At 59.3% G+C, this 23,829-nt stretch overlaps 1 protein-coding gene across 1 annotated transcript; it reads left to right on the top strand.

Moving 5' to 3' along the window:
• Window positions 1-878: 878 nt before the first annotated feature.
• Window positions 879-20,947, top strand: C2CD2L (C2CD2 like). The gene is made up of 14 exons (XM_072979384.2): window positions 879-1,778; window positions 8,577-8,672; window positions 10,471-10,590; window positions 10,897-11,007; window positions 11,570-11,686; window positions 12,079-12,193; window positions 12,731-12,854; window positions 13,412-13,479; window positions 13,774-13,901; window positions 14,111-14,273; window positions 14,599-14,700; window positions 15,696-15,829; window positions 15,972-16,263; window positions 16,454-20,947. The coding sequence occupies exons 1-14, from the start codon at window positions 1,386-1,388 to the stop codon at window positions 16,675-16,677; spliced, it is 2,187 nt and encodes a 728-aa protein (XP_072835485.2). The 5' UTR covers window positions 879-1,385; the 3' UTR covers window positions 16,678-20,947.
• Window positions 20,948-23,829: the final 2,882 nt, after the last annotated feature.

Below are 23,829 nucleotides of genomic sequence, written 5' to 3'. Positions count from 1 at the left end.
AAAGGGACCGCGGCGTTTTGGGGAGATGGACGGATCCCTGGACAGCAAGGCGCGGCAGGGAAAAGGACAGAGAGAGATTGGTGGACTCCAGTTCCCATCATGATGGAATGATGGGGCTTGTAGTTCAACAGCGTCTCGCAGGGACCCAGGTCTCCCGCCTCGGCTGTCAAATGATGTTCTTAGAGCGAAGGGAAGGGCGCCCGGTGAGCGGAGCTCGGCTCAGCTCCTCTCTTTCCGAGCACAATCCCGTCATCCGCCTTGAGCGCTCTCTTTTTGGAGAAAGGCGGGGTGCAAATGCAAGCATGAAATAAATAACCAAGCAACGGCCAGAGCCCTGCAGAGGGACCCGAACAGGGAGAGATGAGGGCACCGAGAAGGAACCCTGCCAAGCTCAGCGGCGGGGGCGCCCCGTGGCGGGGGGAGTCTCGTGGGCCAAGAAGCTCCCAATACCCCCGTAGGCGAGGAAGGGGGGAGCCCCTCAAGGCGCCGGCCCGCTGCCCCTGCCGCCCGAGGAGCCGCCCAGGCGCTGCCCTTCCGAAGGCGGGCAGCCGGGCTTGGCACGGGGTCCGCTCTGTACTGGATTGGGAGCTCCAGGTGAAGATCTTTCGTTGGATCTCCACGTCTGAAGCCACTACTTTACAAGCTCGGCGCGGGGCGGGGCGCGCGAAGCGATCCCGCGGCTGCCACCCACGCGGGTCTCCGCGGGAGGCAGCTCCGTCACCGGTAGTCTCCGGCAAAGGAAGCCAGGCTGGCGCTGCTCCCGGTGCGCCCTCGCTGCCGAGGCCTCCGCCCGAGCCCAGCGCTGGGTCACGGAGTCCCCTCCGCCAGCCCGGCGCAGTCGCTCGGCTGTGCGGCCCAGTGGTCATGCCCGGCGCCCCGCACTCACCAGGCAGGCGGGGACTCGTCGCCTGCCAGCGGCTCCGGTCCCGCGGGAGGAGCCTGCCTGGGGCCAGGCTTTGCGCCCAGGGCGCCGCTGGAGGGGACCGTCGAGGGACCGACTCCCGGCGCGCTTGTGCGCCTTTAAGGGAGGCCGGCCGACCCCTCGGGGGCGGCGAGGGCGAGCTCCCGCTTAGTCCTGCCCCGCTGCCGCTCCGCCCAGCCCCGCTCGCGACGGCCCTCGGGAGGGAGGGAGGAAAGGAAGGAAGGAAGGAAGGAAGGAAGGAAGGAAGGGAAGGAGAGCGCCGCTCGGCTCCCCGGTCGCGGCAAGCCGGCACTTGGAGGAAGGCGGAAGAAAAGAGGCAGGCGGGCGGGCAGGCAGGCAGGCAGGCAGGACGGCTAGCTAGCTCCCGAACTGGCTTCGGCTGCCTCGCCCGGCCTGAGCTGTCCGGGAGGGAGCGCGATGCAGCCCGGCGCCCGGTGAGCCGCCGCCGCCGCCGCTGCGCGCCATGGAGCTGGATTCCGAACCGGAGCCGGATCCCGAGCCGCGGCTGAGCCTGGGCTGGGCGGCGCTGGTGCTGCTTTTCGCCGCCTCGCTGCTGACCGTCTCGGCCTGGCTCCTGCAGTTCGCCCGGGGCTTGTGGCGCAGAGCCCTCGCCCGTCCGGAGCCAGCCGCGCAGGGCCAAGCCAGGGCGGGCGGCGGCGGCGGCGGCCTCTGGGGCTCCCTCCTGCGCCTGGCCTCGGCCCGGGACGGCGGCGGCGGCGGCGGCGGCAGCAGGAGCGGCTCGGAGGCGGCCGGGGCCCGCGCCTTGCTGGCCTCGCTCTTCGCCTTCCGCGCTTTCCGCGAGAACTGGCAGCGCGCCTGGTTGCGAGCCCTCAACGAGCAGGCCCGACGGCACGGGGTAAGGCTGAGGGGTCGGGGCTGGGGACCGGGATGGGGCGGGCGGCGGGGGGCCCCGCGGCTCTCTCCCCTCTCTCTCACGCGGTCGCGCTCTGGGCAGGAGAGGGGCGCCCGTGGCAGCAGTCCCGGGGCCTCCTCCTCCTCGCTCCCGCAGGCACTCTGCACATGCTTAGAGGGCCTGTCCGCAGTCCTGTCTGCCTTTTGGGACCAAGCCCAGGGGTTCGAAGGAGAGGCTTCTCGGAGTCAGCCAGAAGTTCTGAAGGCTTCTGCCCCTTGTAAGCTTCACGACCCCCACCCCAGAGAGCCCAGGAAGGTTTGGGGGCGGCCACCCTGCGCCCCCCGCACCTTCGGACCGAGAGCGAGCAAGCGATGCCTTGGCAGAAGCCTGGCTGGCATTTCCTGTCGAGGTGCGGACCCAGAGCCACCGTCCGAGGTTGGAAAGCCGGGCCGGGAAAGCAGTACCGCGGTAGCCGGCGCTGCTTCCAGGCTCCCTCGGCCTCCCTGCTTGGTCAGCCGGGAGAAGGAGGCCGACATTCCCTCGCCCTCTCCCCGCGTGGCCCTGTGTGTGTGTGTGTGCAACCACCCAGCCAGCCGCTCCTCCGCCTGCTGCGGCGCCCCCTCGCCCGCCCGCTCGCCCGCCCGCCTCTCGGCTTGCTCGGGGTGGGCTTCCTCCGCGCGGGAGGGTCCCCAGTAGGCACCGTAGCTATCGATAACAGCCGCTTCTCCTGGAGCTGAAGGCGGACCCCTCTTTCTTCCCTGTGTGTGTGTTCAGGGGGACGAAGGGGGTCCCTTTCTGCTCCTGCCACCAGTTGGGAGGAGGTTGGGGGGGCAGCGGCGTCCAGCAGGTGTTGCGGTTCCTGCTTTGTGTTGGTGTAAACACTACAGCCAAAGCCTTCCCTGCTCCAGGCAAAGGCCTCTTGGAAAACCATTTGCCCACAGGAGCAAAGCCCAGGGCTTCCGGGAGGGCGATGATTATGGCAAGCCGGCAGCCCTGGGTAGCTCACGGGGTGGCCGGGAGGCCCTCCTTCCTCCGGCTGAGCTGAGCCGCTCCCTAAGAAGGCCGGTGCCACAGGGCGGCCCAAGCAGGACTTTAGCGGAACCCCACCTGGCTGGGGCTGAGAAAGAAAGGCCGCCCGGAATGCCTCCTTCTCGGCCGCCAGAGGCCAGGCGAGGCCAGCCCCTCCCTTGGCAAACTGAAGCCGCCTCTCACCCTTGTTTGCCAAGTCCAGAGGGCAGCTTCCAGGCAACTCAAGTGCTTCCTCCACCCCCCAAATTGTTTAGGTCACAGAAGGCTCCCCTTGGTGGGTGAGGCCCATTTCTGCTTGCACTGTTGGAGGGGGCTTCTCTCTTTCCATATCTTCCCCCCCTCCCCTCCTCTACTCTTTCTGTGGGCCTCTCGCACTTACCCTGCCTTCTCAGGCTGTGCCTGTGCTGGAGAAAAGGGCTGTCTTGTCCCAGGGCTGGCTTCTGCTTCCCCAAAGGCCGATCCGAATATTCCTGTGGAGTGCATGACTGATGCTCACCCAGGTCTCTCCATGGCAGGCGCATTGAGGCACAAGGGGCCTTGGCTGACATCTTTGCTTAGCCATGGACCAGCTTGCTGGGTGCGCAGTTTCCCTCCTGTCCCAAGACGGCCGGGGTCATCCCGTGGAGTTTGTTCTCCCTTGTCATGTCTGTGCTCAGAACGGCAGAGCTGGAGAAATCCTGGTAAGCTCAACTCAGGCCTTGCTCCAAGACAGGGACGGGCAGCGGTGGCTGGAAACGGCTGGGCGGCCATCCCCAGAACCCTCGCCAACAGCACCCGTGGTCACCTCCAGCCAGGGAGAACCACCACTTCCTGGGGTTCTCCTATGAGCCCAGGTTTGTGGGTCTACCAGCTCTTCTTCACACGCAGACTCGGTGGCTTTATGGATTTTAACGTCAAGTCTCCCCATTTCATCTCTGCCTGCTTTTTGTCATCTCTTTCTCTGTATCCAAGAGGCCTGGATGTCTTGGAAGCATGTGCAGAGATGAGACCTTTGCCCTCTTTGATGGGAGGCATTCTTCCATCATTCCAAAAAGCACCCTCCTGACCTCCCTCCCTCCATTCCTTTATTCTTCAGGCTAACTAACATGCATGGCCCCTTTGGCCTGTCCTCGTACCCATCGCCATCTCCGTTGCCTCCCTCATCTGAATATCTTTTAATTCTTCTGCGCCTTTCTTTGAGCACCTGGCTCAATGTGGTCCATGCCCTCTCTCAGGGGCCTGCCTGTGCAGAGGGTGGGGGATGGGGGCGGGAACTGTAGCTGACCTCTTGCACTAGGTGCGCTTTTACCTGTTAGGTTCATGGCCCCAGGGTTGCTCCTGGCACAACTTGGGGGGGGGGCATTAGAGCCTGCCAACCAGTTTCCTTGCAGACCTCTCTGTACGAGGGAGGAGGTGGTCCGGTGGAGGGTGGGTGGGGTGAAGGCCAAGAGTCTCAAGGGTGGGGGCGGGGGATCCAGGCCACGGCTCCTGCTTCCACGGGCTGGACTGCCCTGTTCATGGCCTCTTAGGCATGCAGATCGTTCATGCTTGAAAGAGGGCTTTTCGGTTGCCACTGCCCCCTTCTCTGCGCTCTTCTGAAAGAGTCCTAGCCCTCAGCGCCTTGGATCCAGGCGGTGAGGACCCCAGAGGGGCCTTCTGAACAGGCGGCCCCATGCCTGCAGGCTCCCTTCTGTGGGAGGCTGCCCAGGGCCTGGACATGAGCGCTCACCCAGGCTGGTGTCTTAAGTGGTGAGGCTGCTAGCATTTCCCTTCTGTCGGCTTTGTTTTTTGCTTGATTCCGGCCTGTCTTGCTTGCTGTACATCCCCAAGATAGGCTGAGCATCAAAGCAAGATAAATCATATTTATTACTCAGCCGAAATCAAGCTTTTCTCCAGGAGCATAAACTGCACGGAGAGCTCCTGGCAGATTCACCCCCCAACCCTACCCCACCCCTTCCTTAATGGAAGTGAGTTCCTCTTCAGCAAAAGGTAGGTTGGTTGGTTTGGGTGACGCTTCCTGGGAAGCCTCGTAGCCACCTAGTAAGAGGCTTTTTTCTCTGCCAGCCCTAATCCATGGGAGAACGGCAGAGACCGCGGGTGATGAAGGGGCTTAAGGCCGGATCCTTCCCTTCTCCATCGGGGGTGCCACGTCTTTATCTCTCCCACTGAAACCTCCGGAGGACTCTGGGATAAATTTCCTTTTGGAGGCCACTGATCTCAGGTCCCCTCTGGATAGGGTTATTTTTAGCTCCTTCTGATGTCATCATCCTGCTTTTCCCTTTTAGCCATTTGAATGGCAAAGAAGCTGCTCTCCTAAAAAACAGCAACTAAAAACCTGGGATGTGGGGAAACGAGGGGGGGGAGGAAAGGGGGGCAGTGGCTTTGCTTCAGGAGGCAGGAGCTCTTGAGAAAACCCTCCCTCCCTTCTGAGCACTGTCTCAAGCACAGGTGTGAGGCGTGTGTGTGTGTGTGTGTGTGTGTGTGTGTGTGTGTGTGAGAGAGAGAGAGAGAGAGAGAGAGAGTGAGTGAGTGAGTGAGAGAGTGTGTGTGTGAGTGAGAGAGAGTGAGTGTGTGTGTGTGTGTGTGTGTGTGTGTGTGTGTGTGTGTGTGTGTGTGTGTGTGTGTGTGTGTGTGTGTGTGAGAGAGAGAGAGAGAGAGAGAGAGAGAGTGAGTGAGAGAGAGACAGAAAGAGAGTAGGGGGGGATGTCCTCCTCACCCCCTCCTCCTGGATTTTCCCTTTGCTCCTTGGAGGCAACATCTTTTGACCTAGTCAGCTGGATTCTTCCTGTGCCCTTTTGCCCTTTGAACACACACCCCACCCACCCAGTCAGGGAGTTCCCGCTTCCCTGCAAGGGCACCAGGTATCTTTGTCTTTCCTGAGGGTTGATCCCTAAAGGCCCCTGGTCGTTTTTGTCCTCCAGGCCGTTCTTGCAGAGTGGGGCCATATTGCCTGGGACTTGAGTCCTGGCAAAAGAGAGAGAGAGAGAGAGAGAGAAAGGGAGAATACATGCTTAATACTTTTTCACGATCTCAGTTATTATTTTTCAGGGTTTGTGTTGATCCTCACCAGAACCCCACGGGTGTTTTCCATCCTGCATGTGGTGATGCCATCTTGCACTTGCCTGTGTTTGTTGAATTCTCAGGCTTCATCAGGTTACTCCTGCTGTCCTTTGTTTATTTCTTTGTTTATTCACTTGACAGCCCCTGCCCCGCCCTGCTTCCTTGCAAAGAGCCCAGGGCCACCAACAATGAACATAAAACAAGAGTCCAACGCACAGCACTGCTAGAACCCTAATTTTACGAAAAGGCACAGACAATAAAATATAACCCAATAGCCACATGCAATGGCGCCTCAAATGGTAACCAGTTTTATCTGAAACTCAGTGGTCTCCAGATCAAACCTCCTTGTCTTCAAGGTGACCCGGAACTCCTTGCTGTGTTCCCTCTGCTGGCTGGAGACTAGCAGGGCTGCCCCTCCAGAAATGGAGGAAGGGCAGCCCTTGGCCGCTGGCTCCGGTCCTGGAGTGTCCTTTGTCATTAAGGCAACTGCTCTTGAGCGGCCTCCGCCTGCTGGTTCGGAGAGCTGTGACCTAGAATCCCTGAGTTACAACCCTCTGCTGGTCCCTGCCTCCCCTTCCTCTCCCCCCCCCATAAGATTGCATGAGACACCCCATCACGTTTTGTCTTGTGTGGGCTTCTGTCCAAGGGTGGCAGAAGTTAGCCAGACAAAGCCTTCTTCCTGCAGATCCCATCTCTAGACAGAAGTGCGGTGATGCTGGAGGGCTTTCTGGGGTCTGGGCTGGTGGAGATGCGGTGGGCAGCACAGGTATGTCAGAAGGGAGCTGCCGGTAGAGCCAGAAGAGCCGGGCCAGGAAGGACACTGACAGTACGGTGGAGCAGAGAGACCCCTGGGGCAGAACTGGGCTTCCCCCTTCTGTGTGCATCTGCTCTGGTCCTGAGGGGCAGGGAAGGAGAAAGAGGCTCTGCTGTGTTGGCACAGGAGGAGGGAGAGAGGGACACTTTGCCTGGAATACCGGAATGGTGTCTGTGGTGGAGGGGGGGGGGGTTGGAGGGAGGGAGGGGATCTTTCCCGGCTTGACCCGCCAGGCTTTCTTCCAACCCAGGTCAGATTTAGCACCTTTCCTCCTGGACTTGGGTGGCTGCTGCTGGTCACCCAGAGAGACCCGGTTTCTTCTCAGGAGCCAAAACCTTTTAGCTCTTCCTTGCCCTGATTCCCGCGCCTGGCAGTAGATCCAATTGGGCACCTTGCTACAGAGCGGAGACCATTGGTGGGCAGCTTTTCTGATCAGAATCCTTGTTTGGAGAGCCGGGGGGGGGGGGCGGCGGGACGGGGGACCTGCCTTCTTGAAGTGGCTGCTGCCACCGCATGGAAAAGTGGCATTCCTGCCCCCTCCTCTCTCCAGCTCCCATGGCAACCCTGCTTTTCTTAACCTGCTTGCCTTGACCAGCCTACGGATCTGCCAGTTGAATAGCCAAGCGTGCGGTTTCTGGCGTTGGCTGCACAGCTGCGAGGCTGGCAGTGAATGGGAACTGGGCGGACACGGGGCTCTCCCTGCTGTTCCTAAAAGGCTCGGCCGCCTCCTGCCGCCTCCAGGGCTCCCTCCCTGCCAGGATCTCTGAGTGGGTCGTCCTCTGAAGTAGGCAGTTTCCTGCGGGCCAGCTGCCCTTGCCCTCTTGATCCAGGCCTCGAGGGAGCAGCCCACTCCTGTTTCTGGAAGGGGAGCAGCCCCTACTGGCTGGACCTCGCAGAGAGGCAGGGAACGCCAGCAAGGCCTGGCTGAGGCTTCTTCCCACAGGGCACCCTTTTGATGGCCAAAAATGCAAAAAGAGTGGGTGGAAGAACAGGTCTTTGGTGTGTGTGTGTGTGTGTGTGTGTGTGTGTGTGTGTGTGTGTGTGTGTGTGTGTGTGTGTGTGTGTGTGTGTGTGCTGCAAAGGGTGCAAAGACCCCCTGAAAAAGGTGGCTCTCAGCTCCTTGAGGCCCATTGACTAGGAGCGAAATTGGACAGGGAGCCGTCTGGGGTTGGGCTCACAAAACGAGCACTGTCTCCCCCCCCCCCCCAGACCACACCTTTGAGGCAAAGAGTAGGTCGGGATCATTACCAGCGGAAGGCCTGGCCTGTCAGATGTTCCTCATCTTTGGAAATGCCTCACTGGCTGAACTCTTAGTCACATCACTGCCTGGCAGCACACAAGCCCGGTCAGGAAACGGAGCGGGGTGGGGGGGCATTGGTCCTGACTTCACCAGGGCTGCTTCCTGACGAAGCCCAGGCTCCATCCCCCTTCTTCCAGTTAATTCACTGCGTGGTCAGAGGCAAGGCCACCCCGTGGCGCCTGCGGGCAAGGGGAGAAAACCGCAGAAGAGCAGACGATCCACTCTCCTGACTCGGGAGACCTCCCTGGGTGTCGGGCTACACCTTATGCCAGGAATCCCAGTCTGGCACATCTGGCTGGCAGCTGGGGATGTGAAGTGCATGGGGGCCCCCTTTGAACTCCTGGATGCCATAGAGGGACACTCCCTGGGGCTGTGATTATGAGGACCGAGGGGGAGGTCTGCCATGAAGTTGCATTTAGTGAACTGGGGACTGAATGGGAGTCCTTCTGGAATGGTCAGGCCTGTGGCCGGAAACTGGTGGGCTGTGTTTAGGTCCCTGCAGGGGATGACCAGGGGAGCCTCCTTCCGTGGCCCCGTGAGTGAGATCTGGCAGCCACTTCTATGGCCCTGGCTTCTCGGCTTTCTCTTTGGGGGCTAAGGAGGCTCTCCTCTTTCCCAGAGCTCCATCCAGATTATCTTTGAAGAGATCCCACAGCAACTTCCAGCTGTCAACATCAGTCGTGTGACCTGCATGGATCAGTCGGAGTGCAGGATGGTAAGCTGCTGTGTTTCTGAGACTTGGTGGGGTCTTTGTCTTCTGCTGACTGGAATGGATTCTATGTTCCCTGGTCTGTTTAGGTACAGTATCTACGTGCAGCTCCTAAGGGCAAAAAGCCCTCACAAAGTACTCCAGGGTTAAAATAACCAGATGCACACAACTGCAGAACAGTACAGTAGGACTAGACTATCTAACGATTTATGAAACAAGAGTAAAACAGTAGGAATATTAATTGCAATTCAGACCAATAGGGTTGTTAAGAGCAGACTAAGAGAGCCGGGTCTTTGAGGCCTATTTAAACCTCACCGCTGGAGCTGTCAGCTCCACATCCAGGGAGAGAGAGAGAGAGATGGAGCTTAGCCAACCTCCCCAGGAGGCCTCAGGAGAGTGTTGGAAGAGTTCGTGAGCCAATGCTTTGAGACCACGTCTCGCCATCCCAAGCGCCTGCTCTGTTCTGCTGACCTAGCTGGGTCTGCCCTGCCTTTGAAAGGAAGCCACCAGAACCCCAGGCGTGGTGCATTCTGTGTATGCCCGGAGGAGCCAGTGCCCTGCTTTTACCATCCTTCTTGCATTTTGTTACCCTGGGGCTGATGTGAGCTTCTGGGGTTTAACCCTGGTTGCTTTGGCTCAGCTGAGGCCCTGCACATGGTCACCAATCAGCAGGAAGACCTCCGTGGCAGGCAGCAGCCCTGATCAGAGAGAAGCAGGAGAACCAACAAAGGAGCAAAGATCACAAGGCCTTGGAGCAGCAGGTGGGTGCCGGCGGGGTGCCTGCCCTGTGGATCAGAGAAGCCGTGTACCATCCCCAGAGGGAGCTGTTCTGTGCCAGATCTGGGCCGCTGGTCCACAATGAATGAGCAAGGGTAGCAGCAGCAGGAGGAGGAAGAGGAAGAAGAGAAGAAGCCAGGCCATCAGCTGCAGACCTCCAATACAGGGCAGGCTTTAGACAGGGATCCAGGAGAGAATCAACTCAGGAACGTCAGCTGGTATAGGAAGCACATGCACTCGGAAGACATGGTCCTGACTAAATAGACAAAAACTCACAGGGGATTCCTCAGAAATACGTCAAAGTGTTTGCACCAACAGAGGGAAGGTCTGGAAGAAGAACGGGGTGCTTAGGGTTCCCTTACAGCAAAGAGGCATTGGGGAGGGTTTGCTCAGGGCTACCCTTGATAGATGAGAGCAATGGGGGAATGAAACATCCCAACTGTTAGAGCAGTGCGACAAGGGGAGCTGTGACCTCGGGAGGTGGTGAGCGCTCCAAGAGAACATTGGGCAGCTGTCTGTCAGATCTACTTTGACTGGTATCCTAGAGGGTTGGACTCGATGGCCCTTCCCACCCACTCTGTGATCCCCAGATTCTGCCTTTGACCCGTTACCCGTCGGGGCCATGCCAGGAGGACCAGGACGGGGGTTCTCCCTGCCTCTCCTGCAGTTTCATGGAGCTGGAAGGGTTCTCGGCAGCTGCTGAGTCCAGCGGCCACTGAGGTGGTTGGTGAAACCTCTCCAGGGCAGCCCCAAGAGATGGCCCTGGGTCTTTTTCTTCCATCTGGAAATGGAAGCTGCTGGACGGGTGCAAGGCTTCTTCTCTGTAGCTGCTGTGCTTTGGAGGTCCTAAAAAGAGGAGGTGGGCTGGGTTTGAGAAGGGCCATCAAGTGACCCCCACCCCCAGCGAAGGCTTCCCTGAGCCCTTTTGTCTCTTCTGCTTGTTTCTCTTTGTCCTGCCTTTGGACTTTTGTCTCCCAGCCCCCCCCCCCCGCTCTGACCACCTCTCCTTCCTCCCCTCTCCTTGCAGCTGCTGCGATGCCACCTTTCGGCCGATGCAATGCAGTTCCCCGTCTCGGTCACACAGCAGAGTCCGGCGGCTGTTTCCATGGACACCTACCAAGTCACTCTGGCAGTGGTGCGTGCGCAGGTAAGAGATGCAGGAAGTGGCGGGCTGGGAACACTTTCCCTGAACCCCCTGCCTCAACCGAGCATGTCCAGGCACCAGAGTTTGCTCTGCCCTTTTTTAAGGCCAGCAGAGGGGAGAGCCGCCTGGCAGGGCCTGAGCGCAGGGCCTTGACCCCGAGAGGCGATGCCTGTCCCTTGGGCTGCTCACCTCTGCCGTTGCCCATGTGCTCTGAGCCGATGGTTATAGCTGATCACAGTCAGCCTGCTGTTGGTTGGCAATTGTTTTGAGCCTTGCGATCGCAACAGACGGTTCTCTTTCCTGATGTAGCTGGAGATTCACCTGGAGGAGATCCAGGACGGAGGGCTGCTGGTCTCCTGGGCTTTCCTGGACAGGCCAGACTTGAGTTTGATGGTGGTGCCAAGGCTGCAGCTGCGTGAAGTGAGTGAGCAAGACGGGGTGGTGGAGGGAAGCTCACTCACCCATGCTTTTTTGGGATTGGGGGAGCAAGAGGAAGCTGCAGGATGCTACTGCCCACCTCAGCTGCTTTGCTGGGGGAAAATGGCCCATGGTGGGCTTCCTTATGTGGGTGCAAAGGACAGGGGGGCTCTTTCGCACAGTCACCGTTGGACTGAGTGCTGGCTGATCTCATCGTTGGGAGGTATGCCTCTCAGGCAAAGCTACGTGGGGCAGCCATGGAGCTGGCCTCGGCAGGAGCGACAGGTGCTTCTCTATCTCACCAGAGATCCACAAGTCTCGGAAAGTTACCAATGCAGAGATGGGGGGGGTGGTCATATGGATGCTGTGCCATGCAGAAAAACAAGGCCCAAAGGTGGGGCAGAATGGGCTCTTGACAGGAGCTGCCACATGCCATAGAAGCCACTGGGGGTGGTTATGGAGGCTTGTGGCTTTTAAACGGCCTTTAGGGGCTACTGAACTTTCTACCCTGGAGATGCCTGGTGACTTGACATGCCTGATTTCTCCCCCCCTCCCCCCCCCGCAGGAGAATGATGGAAAAGTGGATCTGTCCACCATCAAGGAGTTGCTGGCAGACTCGGTGATCAGCACGCAGCCGGCCATGATGGTGAACCTGAGGGCCTGCGTAGCGGGAGGCAACCTGGTGAGGAAGGGATGCTGTGTGACTGCCAGGCTCCAGGGGCAGGGGTGGGTAGTGGGCCCCTCTAGCCCTGGGAAGGAACCGGCTGATTATTGCTGAGTGGCACCCCTTGACCTAGGAGGCCACCACTGGCTGTGGAGATGGAGCCTGTCCCTAGGTGGTCTTCCGCCCCCCCCCCCCGTATGTGTGTGTGTTTGTATGTGTGTGTGTGTGTAAAAAGATCGGGTATAACAAAAGAGCGGTGCATTTAGGATTTCAGAATGGCCAGACCCTCTTTGCCAGTCTCAAGGCTATGTGTGGTGTCCGTGGTTCATCTTCTCAGGGTGTGGGGGGTGTGGGTGGGTGGGTGTTTGCCCACCTTGCTCATTGGCCTTCTTTGGGGTCCTCCTCCACAGACAGCTGGCAGCAAGCCACTCCCGGGCCCTTCTTCCAGCCCAGCCACTCCCAAGGTGCCCAGGCTGCTTGTCCAGAACCTGCGAGCCCTCCACCTGGGGGCCGAACAGCTCCGAGGTACAGCCCGGGGAGCAGGAGCCTGTCTGCAGGGCGCCAGGGGAGGAGAGGAGAGGAGGGGATGGCTGGCCTTGTGGGAAAGGAAAGCCCGCCTTGCCGGTCTCTCGGTCTCCCCTGCAGGACCCAGGGCACTGGGGGCCTCCGACCCGGGTGCATGGCTGGGACTCTGGGCCCTTTTCAAAGCCCCAGGGGCCCAAGGGAGAGCTGGAGAGACGTGGGCTGGGGGAGGGTCACTTCAAGCAGGAGAAATGCTTTCCCAGCTCAGGGGCCGTGGGGACATCATCAGAGATCTGGGCGGGCAGGAGACCCAAAAGTCCACATCTCTGCTGCTCCGTGGGTGGCCTTCCTGGGTCTCGCCCCCCCGCCTGTAGAAGGACCTGCCTTGTAGGGCTTTGAGGAGAATGACCAGCACCGGTTGGGTTAGGCTTCCCGGAGGGGACCAGTCCCTTTCACGGGAAGACTTCTGCTCAGGGAGTCGCTCAGCCGTGTTGCGCCCATCAGAGGACCTGGTTCTGCTCTGTCCCCCCCCCCTTTCAGGAAGTCGGCAGCTGTGCTGCCTGGTGGAGGTGGACAGCCCTCGGCAGCAGAAGAGGACAAAGCTGGTGCCAGCCGGTGGATTGGGCCCTGCGGCTGAGGTGGAGTGGGATGACAGGCTTTTCCTGTAAGGGATGCTGTTTTTGCCTCTTTGGTCTTCATGGGGCAGCAGGGTGGCAGTGGGAGCCGAGAGAGAGAGAGAGAGAGAGAGAGTGACAGAGGGAGGGAGGGAGGGAAGGAGAGGGAGAGAGAGGGAGGGGGGAAAGGGTTGGGAAAGGAAGCGCCGGCCCTGGGCTGGATCGTACTCAGTTGCCAGGGAAGCTTCCTGACCAGGCAGCGTGTGCTGGCTTTGTTGGGACTACATCTCCCGAAACATCCCAGCCATGGGCCGTGCTGGCTGAAAGGTTCTGGGAATTGTAATCTCTCTCTCACACACAAAAGAGACCTTTCCCAGTGTGTGTGTGTGCATGCGCGTGCACCCTCCAGTCCACCCCCTTACCCTGAGGAGCATTGCCCACGAGGGGCCCCTCCGGGCCAGACCTCGGCCTCAAGGCAGGCAAGGGCAGCGTTGGTGCCTGCCTTGGGGAGATGGCCGTGGATGGCAGGAGGTCAGGGGGAGGGAGGGAAGCCCCGGGCAGGACCTGCCAAGGGGGGAACCATGGACCCTTCCTCGTCTGTCCCCAGGGAGCCCAGTCCTCAGAGCAAAGAGCTGAAGCTGAGCGTCCTTTCCTGCAACGCCAGCACCGGGGAGGGTAAGTCCCTTCCAGGGCAGCTGCAGCTGGGGAGGAGGGTGGTGGGAAAAGCTGGACCTGGGAATGGGGTGGTCAGGAAGGGGAGACCCTGCCTGCTGCTTGCCTTTGTGTTGAGCTGGGGTGTTCCTTTCCCGAGAAACCTGTAACCTGGGGGTGGGTCTGTTGCCTGACCCAAGAATGGGGGGGGGCCTAAGCTGGCCTTCCTTGTTGGAGAAGAGGCTTTGCTTTGCTTATCGCTGCCTTCCTGTTGTTGATTGTCTCTCTTCCCCCTCCCTCCCTTCCTCTCCCTCTCAGAGGTGCTCTTAGGATTCACCGCTGTTCCTCTGGCCTCCCCATCTGCAGAGCTCAAGAGACATCAGCTCTGCGGGTTAAGCTCTGGGCCCCTCACAAAGCTGCCCCCGGCGGCAGCCCTCTCAGTGGAGGTGAGAGGACGTGCGCCTGTGGGCGGCCAGAGACCCAAACGCCATGCAGGCAAGGGAGGCCAAGCGCTCCCGGCCTTCCGCCCCAGAGCAGGCGAGTCCTGGCTTCTGATGCCTTCCAGAAGATCGCCTGCCCCAAGGGGGAAGCCAGCCCTACCTGCGCCAGCCCAAACCTCCCCACCTGATGGGTTTCTCTGTGATGGTTCTGGCAGATGCTCTACCAAGAGGTTCTGGAGGGCCAGGCGGGCTCTTCACTGCGCCCCAGCATCACCCCCACCAAGAAGATCGAGATGGACCGTACCATCATGCCAGATGGGACCATCGTCACCACCGTCACCACCATCCAATCCAGGCCCAAGATGGACTGCAAACTCGGTAAGCCAGCCTGGTTCCCCCGGCCGAGGGATCTGCTCGGCGTCTCTCTAGCCAGGCCCAGGGCTGCGGGAGGCTCAGCTTTCACCTGAAAAGGAGGACGGGCACCTCAAGGGGGAAGCGGCCAACCTCCACAGGGGCTCTCGCCTTCCCTTGAATCCATGAGATCCTGCTGCCCCCCTCCCCTCAGGGACCTCTTCGAAGCTTGCCCGCCTATTCTTAGAAGGCTGCGAGGTGGGGCGGGGAAGGGGTGCATTTGGGGGCAGGCAGGCAGGCTGTCCCTTGGGCCGTATGTCACTGATCTTGCATTCCCCACTCCGGAGTCTAGATTCCCCCTCAAGGTCTCCATCCAAGGTGGAAGTGACGGAGAAGGTAACCACGGTGCTTCCGGAGAACAGCTGTCCCAGCAGAGCTTCCCCCACCAGCAGCCGTAAGTGGGCCGGCAGCAGCAGCAGCAGCAGCAGCTGTGGGTGGGTGCTCTCCGTGTCCAAGCAAGGAAGAGTGACGGGGGTGGCGTGGCAGTGGCCACCCTGGCCTGGCTCAGCCTTAGGCACCAGGCCACCTGCTACAGTGTTGAAAAAAATAGCTCATTACATTCCGTATCATGGGAAAAGTAAGTTTTTGTATCACACGTTCTGCCACTTGTTACTTCACTCTTAATTAGAATGGCACAAAATGTGAGAAATTGCTTAAAGTGCTCTTTAAAAGTAACTTTGGAAAGTGACAAGGAGATACTGCTAGTTACAACTGCGAAAGTATCATCAATGTTCCTTATTACATACCTTTTGAAGTGTAAACAGGGTTATGCCACCCCACCCCAAAAAAGAGAATTGTTTTGGGATTTTTCTGCAGATAAACTGTATCTATATCAGTGGCAGGCTGCAGCTAATTTACAAGGTGCTTGGTCACCTGCCAGTCATGGGATGAGGAATGAAACCAGGTATGTGACCAGCACTTTGTTAATTAGCCGCAATTCATCACCATGACTTTCACTTGCTCTGGAGTGAAATCCCGGCATGGCCAAGCTCTGCCAATAAGTGACATCTGCAAGCCCGGGTGAACGGTAGGTTTGTGCCCCTTCGGGCTGGCGGCTTGTGGCAGCCAAGGTCCCTCCAGAGCCTCTTCTCCCTTGAAGAAGGCAAGGGGGGAGGAGGAAGAGCACGGCGCCCCTCAGAGGGAGGGGTGGGGTGACCGTGCCCTGAAGAGAAGCTGTTGCTGGAGCCGCTCAAGTCAGCCATCTCTCTGTGTTGACCTCCTGGAGGTTCAGGCCAGAAAGGCCACAAAGGCCTCAGGGACCTTTTTTCCTGTCCTCATGCAGGGATCAATAGGGTGCCTGCTTTCCCTCTGCCTGCCTGCCTGCCTGCCTGCCTGCCTGCCTGCCTGTTTACTAATTATGTCTGTTCCTCTCTGCGCCTGTATTTGCAGGAAGCAGCCACATTTCCAATGGCCTGGACCCCGTGGCTGAGACAGCGATCAGGCAGCTGACAGATTTGACCAATAAACCTGCCAAGAAGACCCCGACCAAGCGCAGCACGCTGATCATTTCAGGGGTATCTAAGGTAACGGGTGCTTTGCTTGACTGGCATGGGCAGCTTCTTCCTGGGAAGGCCATAAGATGAGCAGAGTCAGGTCGGGCACGCATCCAAGAATCCCTGTTTTCTCACGCCTGGCCCTTCTGCCCTCCCTCCCTCCCTCCCCCAGGTCCCAATTGCTCAGGATGAGATGGCCCTCTCCCTTGGCTATGCTGCCTCGCTGGATGGCACCCTGCAGGATGACTCCATCTCGGCCGGCATGTCGGAATACGCCCAGCGAGCCCATGGCTTTGCCCACCCTGCTCAGCAGCTGGACACCTCCTACGCCCCCCAACGGGCCAGCCAAGAACTGGACGAGACGACCCGCTCGGACATCTCAGAGAGGGCCTCAGTGGATGATGTGGAATCGGAAACAGGCTCAACAGGGGCTCTGGAGACCAGGAGCCTAAAAGACCACAAAGGTGGGGCTCCTCGCAGGCTTACCAAGCACCTCTGGGTGGAGGTGGGGGGAGCTGCCTCCTGCTGGCCTGGTTTCGAGACCTGCTGCTCTCTCTCTCTCTTTCTCTCTCTCAATGGCGCCAGTGTCCTGTGCTTTCCCGGCTGGGCGCTCTGGTCTCCTTGTGCCTCATCTCCCTCTCTCTCGTTCCGCAGTGAGCTTCCTTCGGAGCGGCACCAAGCTCATCTTCCGCAGGAGGAACAAGCAGAAGGAAGCTGGCCTCAGCCAGTCGCACGACGACTTGCCGAACACGAGTGCTGCCAATGGCACCAGGAAGAAATCAGGCAGCTTCTCTCGGCGCCTCATCAAGCGCTTCTCCTTCAAGTCCAGGCCCAAGGCCAAGGCCAACGGGAGCACGCTGGCTGTGGAGAAGCCCTGAGCGCCCGCTGGGGGAGCCGTGTCCTCTGGAAGCCCCTTCCGCTGATGCTTCCCCTGCTCCGTCTCTCCACACCACCCCGGCTCCTCTTCCCTCCCATGCAAAGGGAGCGACGACGCACCTCCGGGATTTGCCTGGCTGGTCGGTGTTTGACCTGTGGTGCTTTTGCTTGGTGCGGACTGGGAACGCCACGGCTCCTGGCCCCCTTTGGTAGCTGGCCTTTGGGGTGCGGTGGGGAAGGAGGCACCCCTCCCTGGTCACTTTCAGCCCTGACGTCTTGGAAATGCATGAAGGAGAGGGGTCTTTTTTAATGGTGGCTTAAAGACTCCTCCCCATGTTCTCTGTGTATATGTGTCTGCACGTAAGACACTGAGGGAGGGGGCAATACACTGGCTTATTCTGAGCAGCTGGCTTTTGCCAGTTTTGCTGCAGTGGCCAAATTTAGGTCAACTCCGGATGAACTTCTGGGCTTTCCAGTGGCTTCTTCTTCCCCCAAGGGAAACCTTGTCCCCCCCCCCCGGCAGGGCCCAGCCAACATTGCCTTCTAGCAACCAGAGACGGTGGATTCCCTCTTCTTCCTCCCCCTTCTCCCCTCCCCCTGGACATGAGAAGAGAGGCTGCCGGAAGCTTCTCTGGGGAGCGGGGGGGGGGGGCTCTGCCTCCTCTTCCCAGGAAAAGAAAAAAGAGGTTCCTCTTCCTGTCCGTTGACTTCTGGAAGTAAATGGGGCTTAGCCTCTGTGGATGGACCACTGCTCAACCACTTGCCCTGCCTCAGGGCTCGGAGGAAGGAGAGGCGCCATCGCCCCGTCGTCGGAAGGCTTCTGTCGCTCTTCGCAAAGCATTTTTGGCCTCCCCAGCTGAAGCCCCGCTCCCTGGAACGAACCCCAGGGAGCCCAGCTAAGGAATCCAGCTGGAAGCCCTGGGGGATCCTGACAAGGCAATGTATGGTGTGTGAACGTGTGTGTTGAGGGATGGGGACCAATCCTGCTGAGCCTGGGCTGGTCCCTCCCTGCAGGTTGTTGAAAAGGGATAATGGAGGAGGGGGTGGGGGTGGGGCATGGGGAGGGGAGAAGGGACGTTCACAATAAGGAAATGTGTTCTCAGTTCACCCCAAAAAATCAGTACTCAGGTTTTGTCACATGTGTGGAATATGCTTTACTGGAAGAAAACGTGTCTCTTTTCCTTAGTCAAAGTACCTGCAGGGCCCGTTTGACCCGACAGCAGGAGGAACCAAGGGGACCAGGGAAGCCGGTCCGGGGCGGCGGAGCGAATACCTCCGACCAGACCTGAGGCTTGGCTTCTGGCCGCTGTCTGTCCGTCTGCCGCGGGTGGCTCCTGGCCCTGCTCTGCCTCTCTGCTGTCTTCCCCTCTTTGGGGGCCTCAGGGCGTCCCCGGGGATGGGCCCTGCCGGTCCTCTACAGAGAAGCCATTGGCCAGAACCTCAGGGCCAGCGAGGGTGGCACCCCCAGGGTGTGACCCGGGAAGGGCTCTGCCATGTGGCCTTCCTGGCTTACCTGAGACTCCCCCCCCTCCCGCCGCCGCCGCCAAATGCCCATCTTGCTGCATAACCGTTCTAGCTCAAAGGCAGAGCTTTCCGGCCGGAGGTGCTGGCAGAGGGAGGCCTGCCTCCTTGGCGCCAGAAGGGCCGGCAAGTCGGGCAAACCTCTGGGGCAGGCTGTGCAGCCACAGAGTGGCCCCCGTCCTTTTGCCCTCCAGAGGTTTTGGAGCCAGCCCCCGACATTTCTGGCCATCAGCTGCGCTGGCCGTGGCTTCAGGGGAGGAAGTTGAAGGCGAAAAGGGCTGCAGGGCCAGCGGCCGAGAGCCATAAAGCCTAGGGGCAGAGCGAGCAAGAGAAAGGGGGCTGGTGCCCCCTCCGAGTGCTCTGGGTCTCCTGCAGGGACGCCTTCCCGTTGGGACGCCGGTCACTAGGCCAGCCTCAGCGGCTGTTTCTACGTGGCGCAAGTCTCCCATCAGAACCTGCCAGGAAGCAAAGATGGCGCTCAACCTCAGCAGACGTTCCTGCGTGGCTCTGAGAGGTGGAGCGGATGGGTGGAGGGGAGGTGGAGGAGGTGGAGGGATAGCCTTCCAGCGGCAGAGCCCCCTGGCCCCTTGCTGCTGCTCCAGCAAGGGAGGAGGCGGGCACCCTTTCGCGGGGGGGGGGACCTTGCGCCAACCACAGGGGTCCTTTCCGCCTGGGTCCCTTTCAGCAGAAGGAGGGGAAAGGGAGAGCAGAGCCGGGCACATGGGATCTGCTGCATTCCTCCTTCCCTTACCCCAGCCCCTCTCCTTTCTTTGTGGGTTGAACCCCTTAACTGTGATTAACCTAATTTGAATGCTCACAGGCTTGTGCATTTGGGGTTTTTTTTTTTTGCCATATCTGTCCATTAATCATGGAAACTTCACCAACTGGCCTTTGGAGACTCTAAATCGGGGCTTGTCCTGCCCTGCAAAGGGGCCCTTGTAGTATCTCTCACTGATGTGTTGACGGGACCCTGGGGGTAAGCCTTGATGTGTTCCTCTGACAATGTTGTTTGTCCTCTTGCGCCCTCTCCCCTCGGCCAGGGAGACAGGACTGGGTGGTGTCCAGCTGTACCCTGTGGTCAAGGAATGTTTCTGGGGTTGGCATGAAAGGGTGTTTACAGCTTCGTGGGGGTGGGAGTGTGAATTAATGTCCCCTCTCGAAAGGCCAGCTTTGACAGCTAGCGCCTTAAAACTGGTGTCCGGGAGTCGAGTGGATGAAGTCTCCAGGCCTTGAAAGCTGCCCCCCCCCGACTCCCGATTCTGCTCTCTCCCTATTTGAAGGTGCGGCCACAAATTCTGGGACACAAGCCTGACCACCCACCTCTTTGGCCAAGATGGTTCCGAGGCACGGCAGAGATGGGGGTGAGCACCTGGCTCTTCCTGCTGCCTTAGAAAAGGCCTCTGACCCATCAGCCGGTCACTCAGAGAGGGAGGGCAGGAGGCAAGGAAGGACCGCCACTCTGCAGAATCCATCTGCTTTGCACGACACACAATGGACCCGGGAGTGGGAGGTGGAGTCGGATGTTGGGTGGGGATTGGGGGCAACTGCTGAGGGAGGGAGGCCCCTATCAAGCTCTCCCTCTCCCAAAGAATTGGGTTCAGACAAACTTTTTCCAACAGTGCAAAGCATGCTTTGTGGCTTCTTTCCCTCGGGACTCTTGCAGGAGAGGTCCAGGCCCAAACGTGGACAGGGGCTGGGGTTGCTCCCTTCTCAGGAGACCCACCACCCTCCAGAGGGGGCTGTTCTCTTGTCTTCTTGTGTCATCTTTTGAACCCAGGGCAGGTGGCAGCCTCATCCCTAAATCTCCCATTCACATTCAGTGAGAACAACACTTGGTTTAAGAATGTGGAAGGAGGCCTAAGCGAGAGGCCTTTGGGGAGGCCAAGCATTCCCCCCCTCCCAGAGTCCTGCAGTTTTTGTGTTTTTGGGCCACCCCCTCCGCAGAGTTCCCCAGGCAGCGAGGAACCCCACCTGCCTGCATCCAGGTCACACCTTCTGCTCTCCACGGCTTGTCTCTGCCAAAGGTGAAAAGGGGTGGGGTGGGGCAGGGTGGGGGGAGGGGGCGTGAGTGGAGGGCAGGCCTCCTCTCTGCACCTGCTCCCGACCTCCTTGACCTCCTGGCTCTTTCTCGGCTGGGTTTGCTGTGGAGTCGCCCTCTCTGTCCTGGTCGGCTGGAGCCAGGGGGCAGGCGGGCTTTTGAGCCTCTGGGCTGCCCATGAAGTCTTAGGCAGGCAGAGAGGCAGGATCAGCAGCAGTCATCATCCTACAGGTGGGGGCGGGGGCGTTGCTCCTGGTCCATCAGCCTTGTTTCTAGGGAGAGGCAAGTTGGGTGTTGGCTCTTTGGTGTCAGGCCTGCTGGGAATGTCCGTGCTTCAGCTTCCTCACACCCCCCCCCAGCCCAGCCCTGGATGGTCCCGAACTGCCACCTGGCCTGTGCCATCTTCCTTCCTATGGGCGGGGGCTTCCCCAGCCCTCCTTGGGAGTCCCAGCCGATGCCCTGTCCTTCTGGGGCGGGCCTCCCCCTTTGAACCCGAGGCCTTCCTTCTCTGTGGGTGGATGGCTGTGATCCCCAGGCTGTCTAGATTCAGAGACATAGGAACTATGTAGATATTTAAAGGACTAGAGTTTTAATAATATACTGTACCTATATTTAAAGATGATCGTGACATTCTGCACCTTTGTATATGTTGGAAGAGTTCATTGCTGTGTGATAGCCTGAACTTTAACTTATTAAACTAAATTGGAACCACAGGCCGCCCGGAGTGGCTTCTTCTTCCTAGAGGTCGGGGGTGCGGGGGGGGGGGGGGAGAGGACCTCTTGTGCTGCAGGGCCGAGGGGGCTACCTTTGGTTAGGAGAGCAGGCCGAGGAAGGGGGAGTGGGCGCCTGTTGCCTGAAGGCCTGGGGGGGGCCCTCGGGTGGGGTGGGGGGGGGTGCAGGGCTGGCTTTCCGCCTGCTTCTTTCGGACCGCCGCCGCCGCCGAAGCTGCCCTCTTGCCAAAGCCAAAGCCTGCGGGAGCGTGAAAGGGTTAGGGGTGTGCGAGGAAACCCACCCTGGCTTCCCGGAAGGCCCCTCTCCTTCCCTCCCTCCCTCCCTCCCTCCCTCCGCGCCGGGTGCGCCTCTTCCTCCCTCCTCCCGGAGCCGCTGTCCAGGGCGGTGGTGCTGATGCTCCAGCCGCGGAAAGGCTCTCGGGCGCAGCGCCCGCCCGGTTCCGACCCCGAAGCTGAAAAAACGCCGGGCTGAAAAGACGGATGGCGGAGCGGGGGACGCGCGGGGTGGTGGGGGGAAGCGGCTTTTGCCGGAGCTCAGAGCATTTCCTCTCCTGGACTACAAAGCCCAGCGTGCCTGCTGCTTCCCCCAGGAACTTTGCCCCGTTCCAGGAGCGGGGGGGGGGGGGGTCAAGGGAGAGGCTGCCCTTTCTGACAGCGGCGCTGGACGGGCTGTGGGGCCACCACGGAAGGGGCCAGGCGCGGCCGGTGATGGAGGAGGATGGGCGTTGTAGTTCTCCAGCAGCAGGTTCCCCAACCCCGCTGGGGTGGGGCGAGGTGGCAGGAGGGCTCCTGCTTCCTTCGTATGCAGGGGGGACCCTTCCCCCCCCGCGATCCCACCTCCCCCAGCCCTCAAACGCCCGAGCCTTCCTTCTCCCCGCCGGGCAGCCACGCCGGGGTTTCCGCGGGTGTGTGTGGGTGTCCCCTTCGCGCTTCCCTTTCAGGTCTCCCCCTTGCTTGCCCGCCCCAGGTCCCGCTGCTACAGGGGGCGCCTGGCGCTCCCTCGGCTACCACTTGCAGATGCCCTGGACCCGCCCTGCCTGCTGCTGATTGGTCTCGCAAGTGGTAGAACGACGTCAATTTTCCAGAAGACGAGGCTGAGGTCACGGGAGGCTCTCTGGCGCCCCGTTGCCTCATGGGAGCTGTAGTCCTTGTCATGGAGGCCGCCGGCGAGTTGAGCTCTTTTTTATTTTTTTCTATTTTTTATTTTTTTATTAATACAAAATAAACCTACTACTACATTAAAAAAACCCTATATAAAATACAAAACAAAACAATACAATGAAATACAATTACCCATGTGCACCCTTCACCTTCAGGACTAGCATCACACTTCGTTCCATCCATTTTCCCTCCAAAATTTCATTGTTTCTTCCCTCGGTGTAAACCCCCTCCGTCTCCGAAATACATGTTCCAAAAATACATTCCATATTTTCTTAAAATCGTTATTTTTCATTTGGCCTCTACTTATTTCGGCGAGTTGAGCTCTGCTGCCGCTTGTCGTTGGCTCCCTCCCTTCTCCCTCCCGGGGCTTTGATAGGCCCGCTCTGGACATCTGAGTGATTATTAGTGCCAAATCATTAGTGATCTGTTTAGTGGTTAAGTCATGTCCAACTCTTCCTGACCCCATGGACCAGAGCACGCCAGGCCCTCCTGTCTTCCACTGCCTCCCGGAGTTGGATCAAATTCATGTTGGTCACTTTTATGACACTGTCCAGCCATCTCGTTCTCTGTCGTCCCCTTCTCCTCTTGCCTTCACTTCCCAGCATCAGGGGCTTTTCCAAGGAGTCTTCTCTTTTCATGAGACGGCCAAAGTCTTGGAGCCTCAGCTTCAGGATCTGTCCTTCCAGGGAGCACTCAGGGTTGATTTCCTTCACAAAGGAGAGGTTTGTTCTCTTTGCAGTCCAGGGGACTCTCAAGAGCCTCCTCCAGCACCACAATTCAAAAGCATCAATTCTTCAGCGGTCAGCCTTCTTTATGGTCCAGCTCTCACTTCCGTACATCGCTTCTGGAAAAACCATTATCTTTGACGATGCGGACCTTTGTCGGCAAGGTGATGTCTCTGCTTTTTAAGATGCTGTCGACGTTTGTCATTGCTTTCCTCCCAAGAAGCAGGCGTTTTTAATTTCGTGGCTGCTGTCACCATCTGCAGTGATCATGGAGCCCAAGAAGGTAAAATCTGCCACTGCCTCCATATCTTCCCCTTCTATTTGCCAGGGGGTGATGGGGCCAGTGATTTTAAAAAGAGCTTAATTATCGCCCCCCCCCAAAAAACAAATGCTTTTAAAGGGGGAATTCACCGCTGAGGAAGACAGTCGCATCCCTCCCGCCCACCGTGTGGTAACGGGGCGGGGAGAGGGGGGGCGCAGATGTTGCCAAAGGCACTTCTGGGGAGCACAGCCCTGAGAAAAATAGAGAGTGTCGCCACCTCCCCACCAGGAGGCATTTTTCTGAAACCGAGAGAGGGATTCCCCCCTGCCGGGCAGATGCCCTGAGGCGGGCGGTTGGCCACGGAGTGAACTCCATGGGGGAGGGAAAGAGGCTTCTGCTGGCCTTATCCTGCCTGTTCCCACGGTGCTGAGGCTGCCCACGTCCGCAACCATCAACCCTCCTTTCCCCAGAGCGTTGCCAAGAGAAGGATCTGGGCAGGAGACTTTTTGCTCGGGTGGGTCTTCCTGAAACCTCCCGCAAAGGCTGGAAGAAGCCGAGTTTCCTCCGAAAGTTTCTCCCTGCCCAGAGATTTGGCCGTCTGGTCCGGGTTTGCTCTTCGGCCCCGCCTCGCCCCACACGGCCTTCCGCGGCATCTGCTCCGGCGAAGCAAGAGGTCGGGAAAGCTTGCACGCGCCCTTGAAGGCGGCCGGGCAAAG

Source organism: Pogona vitticeps, chromosome 8, assembly GCF_051106095.1.
Source record: "Pogona vitticeps strain Pit_001003342236 chromosome 8, PviZW2.1, whole genome shotgun sequence".
NCBI classification, from domain to species: domain Eukaryota; kingdom Metazoa; phylum Chordata; class Lepidosauria; order Squamata; family Agamidae; genus Pogona; species Pogona vitticeps.
This window is presented reverse-complemented; position numbering and strand designations above follow the sequence as displayed.